This window comes from Rousettus aegyptiacus, unplaced genomic scaffold (assembly GCF_014176215.1).
Source record: "Rousettus aegyptiacus isolate mRouAeg1 unplaced genomic scaffold, mRouAeg1.p scaffold_m13_p_1, whole genome shotgun sequence".
NCBI lineage: Eukaryota > Metazoa > Chordata > Mammalia > Chiroptera > Pteropodidae > Rousettus > Rousettus aegyptiacus.
This window is the reverse complement of record NW_023416284.1, coordinates 101221398-101234890: the sequence shown is the minus strand read 5'-3', so window position 1 is coordinate 101234890 and position 13493 is coordinate 101221398. Positions and strand designations below refer to the sequence as shown.

The window sequence follows — 13493 nt, the reverse complement described above, 5'->3', positions numbered from 1 at the left end:
TGCAAAATTAATTTCCAAGTTGCTTAATTGGTAATATAACAACTTTGCACTGTTTTCCATATTTTTTAATTTATAGGTTTATTTAGTTAGTATTATAGTAAATAAGACTAACACTATTGTTGTTCATGACAAATCCTGGAAATATAAGTACATTAGGAGAGAGATTATTTACAATAGTGATATTAATTATTACCAGGTGATTTTTCTAGAATGCTATTTAAGGAAGTGTAACTTATAAATCTGGCATGAATCCGCTTCATTTAAAAAATGATGGGGGAAGGGAGATTCTGATCTTTACACCCTGGTAAACTTGACATCAATCTCAAAAAAATGACGGTATCTAATTAGTAGGAAATTGTATGAGTGCAGAGTTCATATCAGAGTAAAATAATTTCTGTGTATGACAGAGTAATGCCATGGCAGTAGTGTATAAAATTTCAGCAAAATCTTCTTATGGGTGAGATGGAGAATTGTAGTAAAGACAAAGGCAGCTTGATATGGTTCAGTTCTTCTCAGCCCATGACGTGTTGATCTGTTGTCCCAAGGATGTCTCTTAGCTACAGGGCTTTATATTGGGCTTGTGACTTACTCAATGCTTAGAGGTTTTCATTCTTTTTGTTTATTTAAAAGTTTTGGAACCTTTCTCTTCAACTGAAATTTTGGGCAGGACCTCAATATATAAATCAAATAAACTGCTGAACTACTCTGATTCAGGTGACGATTGCAAATGGTGATAATTGGAAAAAGTCTTTCCAAGGATATGCCATTTAAGTAGAGTCTTAAGCGATCAGAAGTGAAGAATCCTTAATCTTGAAGACTAGAGAGGATGATGATTTCTTCATGTTAGATCAGTGGTTGCCTTTGGGCTGAGGACAGGAATGTAGATTAACTGTAAATGGGCAGAAGGCAATAAGTCTGTTCCTGACTGACTTTTAGAAGTGAGAAGCTGCCATTGTTAGGTTATTCTCTGACGAGCTGTAATACCGGTTCTGGTGACTGCTTACCATAGCTACCGAAAAATCCTTAGTTTGCGGAAACTTTAAAAATTCTCAGCTGGTATAAAATTTAATGCCTGACATGATTTAGACTCACAATAAATATTTGTTAAATGACTAACAAGTTAAAAAAATAAAATGTTTGCTATTATCATCATCATCATCTCATTTCCTAAAACTGAAGAACTTTGAAATGCTAACACCTAACTGCTACTTATTTGGAATCCTGTGACTAAAGTTCTTAAGTCATATTGGTGTCCTTTTGCCTGTGTCAGTGTTGCGTAAATTGATTTTCAATGCTATATAACTTAGCGGGCTTAGAAAAATGATTACATACACAGTAAATACATTGAAAACCAAATTTTTCTTTCCTTAAGAACTCAGTGTCGAATACGGTAACATGCATTGCAAATCTAGAGAAGAATAAAATATAAAGCATTTCCTAAACTCATTTATCTACAGAATACTTTTTTTCTGGACAATATTCAATTTGGGAAGTGCTTATACGGTATGCCACATATATCCATCTTGCTAATTTTCTAAATATCTATTTAATGCCAAATTCTCCTATCTCTAAGTGACTTTCTCATAGCATGTAAATCTGAAGCTTGCTCTTGCTAACGCCATGGCAAATCTCTTAACTTTCGTGAATCTCTGATTCCCAATCCATGAAATGTGCTTAAAAATTAAGGTAAAATTTGTGATTATACTGTGTCTATATCCAGTGTTACAGGAAGTTAGTTTTTGACTGTTAAGTTCAACAACAATATGATAGTTAAATCGTTGTTTTATTAAAATGTCCAGAGGACCTAAAGGGACTAAAACAAATTTTTGGGAGTTATGTATCTCTCTAAAAAGCTTAAAAATAATTTTTAAGTTTTAAATTTATTTTTCAGTTACAGTTGACATGCAATATTATATTAGTTTTAGGTGTACAACATAGTGATTACTCATTTATATACCTTACAAAGTGATCATCCCAATAAGGCTAGCACCATACATAAGTTATTATAATATTATTGACTATATTCCTATAATGCACTTTACATTCCTGTGACTGTATTTATAGCTGACAGTTTGTACTACTTTATCCCTTTCACCTGTTCACTCATTCCCCCCACCACCCCTAACCCTCCTCCCATCTGGCGACCTTCAATTTGTTCTTTGTATCTATGAGTTTGTTTCCCTTTTGTTTGTTCATCTATTTTATTTTTTAGATTCTATATCAATGAAGTCATATGATTTTGATCTTTCTCTGTTTGGCTTATTTCACTTAGCATAATACTCTCTAGGTTCATCCATGTCGCAAATGGTAAGATTTCATTCTTTTTTATGGCTGAGTAATACTCCACTGTGTGTGTGTGTATGTATGTATGTATGTATGTATATATGTGTGTGTGTGTGTGTGTGTGTGTGTGTATACACAGCACCTCTTCTTTATCTAATCATCTATCGATGGACACTTAAATTGCTTCCATTTCTTGACTATTGTAAATAATGTTGCAGTGAACATATGAATGCATATATCTTTTTGGAGTAGTGTTTCGAATTTTTTCACATAAATACCCAGAAGTGAAATTGCTAGGTCATATGATAGTTCTATTTTTAATTTTTTGAGGAAGCGCCATATCGTTTTCCATACTGATTGCACCAGATTACAACTGCACCAGTGGTACACAAGGTTTCCCTTTTCTCCACATCCTCGCCAACGCTTGTTTGTTGATATGTTCATAATAGCCATTCCGACAGATGTGAGGTGATATCTTTTTGAGGCTTTGATTTGCATGTCCCTAATGATTAGTGATGTTAAGCATCTTTTCATGTGTCTGTTGGCCATCTGTATGTCATCTTTGGGGAAATGCCTACTCTTGTCCTTTGCCCATTTTCTAATCAAATCGTTTGTTTGTAGTTGAGCTATTTGAGTTCTTTGTATATTTTAGATATTAGTCACTTATCCGACATATTATTTGTAAATATCTTCTCTCATTCAGTAGATTGACTTCTCATTTTGTTGATAGTTTTTATGTGTTTTTCACAGAACTAGATCATATAATCCTGAAATGTATATGGAACCACAAAAGGCCCTGAATAGCCTAAGCAATATTGAAAAAGAACAAACTTGGAGGTATCATGGTAACTGATATCAAACTATACTACAAGGCTGTAATAATCAAAACAGCATGGTACTCGCATAAAAACATACATATAGATCAGTCGAACAGAATAGAGACCCCAGAAGTAAACCCACAAGTATTTGGTCAATTAAAGTATGACAGAGGAAGCAAGAATATACAATGGGAAAAGACAGTCTCTAAAACAAATGGTGCTGGGGAAACTGGATGATACATGCAAAAAAATGAAATTAGACCACTTTTTTACACCATATACATAAATAAACTCAAAATGGATTAGAAAGTTAAATGTAAGATCTGAAACCATAAAACTCCTAGAAGAAAACATACACAATAAATACTTTGTTGACATTACTCTTAATTTTTTTTGGATAAATCTCTTAGAGCAAAGACAGCAAAAGCAAAAATAAATAAACTAGATCAAATTTAAAAACTTCTGTACTGCAAATGCTTAAAACTTAGTTATACAGAGTAATTGAACCAAACTTCTTTTATATTATTTTGTTAATCTTCAGTAAATGAGCATTTAAGGCTAATTTTTCTAATTTGTTAAGGTTTTTGCACATGTAAGATGGTATTGCAGAAAAAGATTTCTGGATGAAATAAAAGGCTTGGCTTTTGCCTCTAACTGGATTAGTGACCCTGAGGTGGTTATTTAACCTCTCTTACCTTTATTTTTCTTCTTTTTAAGATAAGATGAATGGGCTAAATCTTTTAGGTTCTTTCCTAACCTAACATTCAGTGATTGGTATACATCTCATTCATTCTTTCCTATTCCTCAAATAAGGAGTGCTTATAATTATTTGCTTTATGCTGCTATTAATTCAAGTTTGAATATAGGTATAAGAAAAATTGCCCTATAAATTTTTAAAAGAAATTCATATGCATATTCTATAATTTTTGTAAACTTCCTCAGCTACACATTTCTATGCCTTGTGTTGTGATAATTCTAGGTGAGTTTTTCTAGATGAATCTTTGGTTTTCACAAAATTATCTAATTTATTTAGATAATTTATTTAGAAAACTCATTTCTTAAAAGCCATTTTTCTCACACATCAAAAGTTAATAAATGCCCATTTTAGTATTTTATACTGCCTTTTTCCGCTATCTCACATTCTCATCTCCTGATTATGTTTTCTTTATCTTATATTATCTTTTTGACATACAAATCATTTAGTATTTTATTATGTATATTGTTTTTTGTATCCATATTAGAATGCAAAGTCCACTTTTTTTTTAATCTGATATGTTCATTGATGTATCCTAAGCAACTAGAAAGTGCCTGAAACACTAGATACTCAGTATGTAATTGTCAATTGAGTAATTAATACCTGTAGGTGATTTGTGTTTACTTTTTCAAAGTTTTACTCTGTCTTAATTTTTATTTTACTTTAAATAAATATTAATATATCTGTAGGTTGCCACACTGGTATTGTAAATTTTACATCATGAATGAGAATTTTATAATCTTGTTTATATCTTACGATACTTATACTTATTTCATGGAGCATTATAAAATTCTAAAATATTCTCAAATTTTGTTTAAATTATATATGAATATATATTACAATAAAGAGGTGGAAGAAATGGATGTGGAAAAACTAAGCAAGCAATGAGAAAATGATTACTGCTAGAAAAACTGTTCTAAGTATTTATTTGATATTTTAAGTTAATGATTACGTCAGTCTTCTCAGAGCCAATGCCCTTCAGTGAAAAACAGATGAAACCATGGAGTTATATGAAAGCTAGAGGTAATAAAAATTGAAGAGTAAGGATAATTTGCTTGTGTTTATGACTGTCTGATTGCCTTAAATAACTCACCATAGTCAAACTTCTGCACTTCCCCACCCCCGCTCTTTGGACAGTGGGTAAATTCTCAACAAATATTGGGTAAGAATGACATAAACAGTATGATGTCTGTGTTTGCATGTGCTGTCTAGTGCCAGTTTAGCTGACTAGAGTGTAGTGAGGGCACTAGCCTGCTATTCACTCTAATTCCAGTTAGGAGAAATTCCTGGGTATTATAGTAATACCTATCCTATGAAAGTATAATCAAATAAGTAGTTTGAAGGGAAAAAGGAAACTTTCTTTTGGGAACAGAAAGTCACCCAGGGCCTTCTTACAGCAAGCAGTAGTCACACAGCGTCCATTCCAAAGTAATGTCAATTACCTGAGGTAGAAAAACGTCCAAAAAACAGAAGTAATAAAAAAAAGTAACTAACTCCCAAGACCACAGCAATTACTTAACCACAGCATCCAGAATAATTTAACCACATTAGAGTTTGTAGCCAGTGGTAAGTACTGAAAGCAACTCAGCATCCAAGAAGACGCACACATGGTAGTAAAGAAACATCTCTTTGTCCTTTCTTTTATTTTTGGTTCCTGGATGCTTTATAAGCAGATCTGCTTATAGGCCTAGTATTCTTTGTGACTGCCTAGCAGGTTCTCTGTCACAGATTTTTACCAATCTTAAACCCTTGGCTTCTTTTTAAGACTCTCTCTCTCTCTCTTTTTTTTTTCCTCCCAGATTTTTTGATGTAAAATTAACAACAACAAAAAAATTGTAAGATATTCAAAATGTACAATGTGATGGCTTGATATACATACGTGTGTGTGTGTGTGTGTGTGTGTGTGTGTGTGTATAGTGAAAGGATTTCTTTAAAGGATCCCTTTGATTAAAACTTAATCAGTTCTTCTACTCTGTTCTTAATCAGAGCTTGAATATTTGGACCTTGTTAAATATACTGAAGAAGGATAATATAAAATCCTACGAAAATGTCAACAAGTACAAACACTATTTTAGACCTTTTTTTAAAAAAAATGGGGCCAGGGGGCGGGCAGTGGGATGTTTTTAGAAACTACTTTAGCATATAGGACCAAGAATAAATTGCAGCCTTATTGCCCTTCAGTTTTTTTTTATTACTTATTTCATTCTGTTATGCATTTAAAACTTTATCTCTGAATTTCATGATTGTTATCCAATTTGCTTAATTTAGTAAGATTTAATTTTATTGCAGGTATTTTCTTATAAAAGTGATTTACTTAAAATACAATTTTCTTATAATTTGTGAAGACAGAAATTTTTAGGAGTTAAGAATTATAGCTGCTTTCATTTTCAAATATCTGAAAAGGCACTCTTTGTTTAAATTGAGGCAAAATTGACATATAATATTATTTTAGTTTCAAGTATACAAAATAATTATTCAATATTTGTCTACATTGACAGATGATCACTGCATCAGGACTAGTTATCTGTGACCAGACATAATTATAAATTTTTTTTTTGCTTTTAAATAAGCAATACAATATTAATAGTCACCATGGTGTACACCATGATTTATTTTATAGCAGGAAGTTTATACCTTTTGAGTCTCTTCATGCATTTCACACACAAACCTCCAGTCACCAGTCTGTTCTCTGTACCTATGAATGTTGTTTTGTTTTTGTTTATTAGATTTCAAATCTAATTGAGCTTATAGTGTATTTGTCTTTCTCTGTCTGACTTATTTCATTTAGCATAATGCCTTCAAGGTCTAAACATGTTGTAAATGGCAAGAATGCATTCTTTTTTATTGCTGAATAATATTTCATTTGTGTGTGTATCTGTGTGTGTATATGTAAATAAATAACATCTTTATCCATTCGTCCATCAGTGGATACTTAGGTGTTTTCAGATCTTGGCTATTATAAATAATGCTGCAGTGAATATAAGAGTATATATATCTTTTTTGAACTAGTGTTTCATTTTGTTTAGAAAAATGCCCAGAAATCGGATCGCTGAATCATATGGTGGTACTATTTTTAATTTTTTGAGGAACCTCAATATAGTTTTCCATAGTGGCTGCATCAATTTCCATTCCCTTTTCTCCACAGCCTCCCCAGCATTTATTTTTTGTTTTGATGATAACCTTTCAAACAGGTGTTATGTGGTAAAAAATACTAAAATATGGTACCTCATTGTAGTTTTGATATGCATTTACCTCCTGATTATCGATATTGAGCATCCTTTCATGTTCCTGTTGACCATTTGTATGTCTTCTTTGGAAAATGTCGATTCAGATCCTCTGCCCATTTTTAATGGGATTGTTTATTTATTTGTTATTGAGTTATATAAGTTTTTTAAATTTTGGATTTAACACATTGTGAGATACATCATTTGCAAATATTTTCAGTGGGTTGCCTTTTCATTTGTTGATGACTTACTTTATTCTGCCAAAGCCTTTAAGTTGATGTAGTCTCACTTGTTTATTTTTGATTTTATCAACTTTGCTTTTGGTGTCAGAAACAAAAAAATCATTGCCAAGACCAATGTCAAAAAACTTTTCCCCCTGTGTTTTCTTCTAGGAGCTTAATCGTTTCAGGTCTAAGATTCAAGTATTTAATCCATTTTGAATTTATTTTTGTGTATGTTATTAGATAGTCTGGTTTCGTTCTTTTGCATATGACTGTCCAGTTTTCCCAACATCATTTATTGAAGAGACTGTCCTTTTTCTATTTTGTATATTCTTCTCTTTTTTGTTGTAAATTAATTGATCATATACGCATGGATTTATTTTAAAATTATATGTGTGTGTGTGTATCAGAGAAGTTTTCTCATGTCAATAAATAAAATACTTACTGAAAAAATACTGTTTTATTTTTATCTCCTTTGAAATTTATCTTGTGTTTATGCTTTCGTGTTATTATATATACATATAATATAAAAAGAGATAAATATATACATATTGCATGTGCTTGCTCATAAAATTTTTTTTTACAGTTAAAGCCATTAAAAGAATTTGGGGTTGATTGCCTTTCATAGTTGGAGATAAATCTATGTAAGGAGGGTGAGTCAATGGATACATCATCAGATATATGAATTTACATAGTATCTGGAGGTAGCAAAAGATTTTGGTAAATGAATGATGTTTTAGAATTTACAGGAACATTAAAAGTATATCACCATACTTGGGAAGAATCTTAACATAAATTGCTAATTAAAGATATCAAATAGGTGCTCAACACAGAGTAAGATAACAAATATCCAGCACCTTCCTTCTTTATATATATATAAAAAAATCTTTTAAAGCTGATATTAGAAACTACTGAAATGAAGTTGTGTTGTTTTTTTTGAGAACACATAGTGCCTAGAGTAATAGTCACTGTATATTTTTAAAACTTGGTTTTCTGTGTATTGGACCTCTGTGACTAGTTCTTTTTTTCTATTCTGTACTTTCTGTTAAGAGATATTTTTACTTTAATAAGTGTCTATTTAAAGAACCATCCCCCAATTTAGACTGTTGGTCATACACATAACACACAAAAATATTAAAAAACTTAGTCATAAGTTCTGCAGGCTTTTTGGTCCAGCATCTTAAGGATTTCTTCAACATCTGTACCTGAGTGTAAGTGTGCAGAATGAGGAGTATAACTTCACCTCATGAATAATCTTGCTTGTTTCATACTTTCATTATGCACTTGACAAGTGAGTTGTAGAATTAGCTGCCTAGTGCTCAACGAGACATTTGATCCTGGGATTGAATAAAACCAGTCTTGTTTGAGTCAGACAGTAGGATGTAAATGACTCTGCCATTAAGTGGAGTCCAGCAGGATTGCTCTAGACTTACTGCTTGTTGTGTAGTTATCAAAGTAACAGTCCTTCCTAAAATGGAGGTTTGTATGTTACAGCAAGAAGCTACTGCAGGAGACTGGGGAAGGGACAGCCTTTTCAGGAAATTTTCCCGAAAGACCTTTAGTGGATGCTGTTCTAGCAGTATCAGTGTTGCAGGCATCTAGGCAGTATGTGAAGGAATTGAGTATCAGACTTTTGGTTGGGACTAGATCTAGGACAAGTCAGTCAGGGCATCAATGAGTGGTAAAGTAGTTCTTTAAGGGGGGAAAAAAATCAAAAGATTTGCATAAGTATCAATTACTTGCATTTTGTCTTTAAGCAACTTAAAAATATTACATACATTGCAGAGCAAAAAGGAAGTGACTGTGACTAGGTGTGGTGGTTTTCATTTCTGTTTTCCAAAACCACTAGGACAATACCTAGCTCTCTATGTGTAGGGAAAATATTGGCAGAACTACTGTGAGAAAAACTGGAATTAAAGCTGAAGTATGAACAACTCTGAAAATTAAAATAATATACTCATCAAATTCCATCCCTTTAGCTGGTTTTAGACATGCTAATGATGACTATTTTTAGTAAAAGTTTTAACTTCTCATTAAAGCTTGAGGAAAAGCTTGATAATTTTTTGTACATTTTATTAACATGTTCTTAAAATACTCCTTTTACTGGAGCTATGAATTGAATATGTTTTATCTTTTAGTCAATTGTTTCACTTTGGTAACTTTGGTGTTCTCCCCACCTTTATGGAAAATCAATCAATCATATATGCAATGATTTATTTTTCAGCTCCCTATTCTGTTCCATTTACATATTTGTCTATCCTCATGGTGGGGCCACATTTTCTTTTTCTTCACTGATAGACTTCGGTGAGATTGACAGTGTGCCTTCTGTGAAATAGATATTTTCCTAGTTTACACACTGAAGTTATCACCCTCTGAATGTTACTTTTTCAACTTTATATTAGGTTCTTCAAACTGACCTACTGTGCTCAGGGTCCCAGCATTCTTTCCTATACCTTGAGTACTATGCTAGTTAAAATCCAGGCTATGAATAAACTTTGGCTGCAGGGGTCTCTTATCCTGTGGAACTGTACTTTATCATTTTATCTGACTTTTGTCTTTCCTACTGTTTGTTAAAGTATTCTTTCAACATAAGGTTTTAATATAGTATTGTACATTTTCAAATATTCTTTCCTGGGAAGTGATTCTTTGTACATCTAGTCTACCATGTAAAAGTTGAGAATAGGACTTTTGAGAACAGCTCTGTAATCCATTCTTGATAATCTGCTTGCATATGATTGGAAGTGATAATTTATGATATTTACATAGATTTTTCTTAGCAACTTTTAATTATATGCTATTAAAATTTTCTATATAATTATTATGTTACTGTATTGGCAATATAGATATGGCACCATGATTTTCTGGTTGCCAATATTATTAAGTGATTATTAATATTTTGCATTTCGAAATAGTAAATGCCCTTAAAAATGACACAAATCAAGAAATAGCATAGTTAATAACATTGCAGGGGTTTTTTCCAGCTTGTTTAGGAGGGATGCAGTTCTTTGTCCATGTGTTATTTGAGAGAACAGTGTGTACTTTATTAAACAGATTATTGTAATACATGTTTTTTATATTTTTCTTTCTTAGTTTCATAGTCCTTAATAGTGGTGTAATGATTATTTTTTTTTTCTTGCAGGTTTTCTTTAGGTGATGCTAGAAGGCCTCTTCATGAAACAGCAGTTTTGGTAGAGGATGTGGTACACACTCAGCTAATTAATTTGGTAAGAGCATATATATAATCTTATTTGGTATCTCTCTGCATTCCGCTTATATTGGGATTCAACCCAATACCTTTTTTAAGATTATATTCACGTTAAAAAAAATTATATGTACATTTAGAATTCTTTTCCTCAGCCTTATTGAGGTATAGTTTACATATAACAAAATTTCGTCAGTTTAAGTACATAATTTAGTGAGTTTTGACAACTTATTGTCATGTGACTACTATCCCAATCATGACATAGAACATTTTCATCATCCAGAAAGTTTCCTTGTGCCACCTATAAATCAGTTTTAGTCATCCACCCTCTGATTCGTGATAACAGATATTCTAATCTGTTTTCTGTCACTATGTAAGTATAGTTTTTTCAGAACTCCTTTAAAAACTTATTAATTTTGAATTTTGGGCTTATAGAAATATTGCACAAATAGTTCATAGAAGTCCTACATATCTACCCTTTGCTTCCTCTGTTAACATTTGATGTAACCATAGTACAATTATCAAAACCAAGAAATAACATTGGTACAACACTGTTAATACAATTATGAACCTTATTTGAATTTTATCAGTTTTCCTGTTATTGCTTCTCTTCTTTTCAGGAGATAATTCAGTATAAAACACTGTAGTTAGTTATCATGTCATTGTAGTTTTTTCTGATCTATGATAGTTCCTCAGTCTTTCCTTTCTTTCATGACCTTGACACTTTTGAAAAGTACAGGCAGTTATTTTGTAGAATGCTTTTCTTTTTTTCAATTGGTCTGATATTTTCTTATGATTAGAATGTGGCTATGTTTTTATGGCAAGAATACCACAAAAGTAGTAGGTCTTTCTAAGTGTATCAACAGGTTCATGTTGTTGATAAGTCTTATTTGTGATCTTAACCTTGAATACTTGGTTATGGTGGTAAATGCACTGTAATAAAGTTACTGTTTTTTATTTCATTTTGTTGTTAATAAGTATCCTGGGAGACATATTTTATGCATATGCAAAATATTCTTTTTCTCTGAAAATTTTTGCATATAAATTTTAACATTCATCAATCTGTTTTGTGTGACACTATTGTTACTGTGGTATTTGTCTAATAGTGGTTCTCTGTTTCTTCTTTCCTTTTATATTTTTTAATTCCAATTATCCTGAAAGGAATAGTTATCTTTTATCGTCATTTGTTTATTCACTTTTTAATGTATATATGTTTGGGTTAATGTATATTTAAATTCTATTCGTAGGACCATTATACGGTAATAACATTATTTATTTTAATTGCTCAAGTTGTACCAGTGTTGACCCGTAGGAACTCTGTCATGTCCTTTCCCCATTTTTCTATCAGGTTGTTGGTCTTATGTCTGATATATATTAGGGACATCAGTCTTTTGTTTGTGGTATATGTTAATAATATTCTTACAGTGTGTCACTTATCTTCAGACTTTTTTTTATGGGCTGTTTTGGGCATACAAGTATTTTTAATGTAGTCAAATGTATCAATCATTTATTGCCGTTAGATTTTGAATCATTGTTAGAAAGACTTCCTTATACTGAATTTAAAGAGTAATCCATCCATGTTGCCTTCTAGTACTTGTATGAGTTTAATTTTTAATGTTTAGATCCCTAATTAATTTTTAGATTATTCTTGTTTTTGTGTGAGATATGGATCTAATCTTTTTCCAGATGACTACTCAGTTATACCATCACCATTTATTAAAAAGTCTGTGCTGTCCCTAATTATTTGAGATGCTTCCTTTATCATATTAGCATATGCATTGGGATATACTTCTGACTTTGTATTCTATACCAATGGTTAATTTGTCTATGCATGTGCTAATATGACATTTTTAATTATATAGGTTTTATAGTATATTTTAAAGATTGTTACAGCTAGTCTCACCTTGTAATTATTCTTTCTCACTGTGCTCCTGGCTATTCTTGTATGTTTATTTTTCCATGTGAATGTTAGTATTAAATTTTGTGGCTCCATAAAATAACTTGGTATTTTTATCGAGTTTGCACGAATTTATAATTTAGAGAGAACCGAATCTTGAGAATCTCAAATTAATCTAAGAATAAGGAACATCTTTACATTTTTCAAGACTACTTTTGCGTCTTTCATGAATGTTTTAACATTTTTCTTCTATAGACTTCATATATTTTGTCTCAGATTTCTTCCTAAGTGCAGTCTTTTTTGTGCTATTGCAAATGGACTTTCTCTCTAATTACATCATGGCTGAAAACATCTGAAATTTACTGAAATACATAAATCTGCAGATTCCAGAAGCTGAGCAAACTCCAAACAGGATAACCCAAAGAATTGCATGTTCAAACAGCTGAAAACTGAAGACATAATATAAATTTAAAAGCAGCCAGATTTATTACCACAGGAGAACAATGATTCAAATGCAGAATTTTCATTAGAAAACATGGAGACTAAAAGGAAATGGCAGTTTGAAAGTAATGAATATAGAATTCTTTGTCGGCATTTTTTTCTTTGACTTTGTATTCATATGACCTTTTTTTCCTTTTCTTTGTGTCTCCATCTGACTCTCCCCACCCCGCCACCCAAGAACATCAGGTATTTACTGTTCAGCGCTATTGTCATGTATTAAAGCTATATATGCTGTTATCTTCACATTGCAGTGTTAACAGCTTTTTTTTTTATAGAGTTATATGTCTTTTAAAGGAGTAAATGGAAGTATGTATTATCTTTTACATTTACCCACACGTTTACCATTTTCCAGCCTCATTCTTCTTTGTTACAAATCTGAGGTAACATTTAAATCATTTCCTTCAGTGGGAAGAATTGTAACATCTTTTGTAGTACAGATGTGACACTGATAAATTCTCTTGTTTCTTTTATCTAAACATCTTTTTTCACCTTTATTCTTTATGTGGACTCTAGTTGATAATCTTTTCCTTATAGCTTTTTGAGTTATGCCACTCTAATATTTAACGACATATGTTAATTTCCGATGTCAAGTC

The 13493-nt window shown here is 31.7% G+C and overlaps 1 protein-coding gene across 8 annotated transcripts in view; it reads left to right on the top strand.

Annotated features, from left to right (window-relative positions):
• Window positions 1-13493, top strand: part of SUPT3H (SPT3 homolog, SAGA and STAGA complex component) — a 416859-nt gene that overhangs the window by 185452 nt on the left and 217914 nt on the right. For all 8 annotated transcript variants that reach the window (XR_004953706.1, XM_016131181.2, XM_016131180.2 and 5 more), the window contains one exon: window positions 10440-10524. Coding sequence is in view for 7 of the 8 variants with exons in the window: in XM_016131181.2 (XP_015986667.1) it covers window positions 10440-10524 (85 nt within the window). In the remaining variant the exon portion in view is untranslated. The remainder of the gene's footprint in view (window positions 1-10439; window positions 10525-13493) is intronic.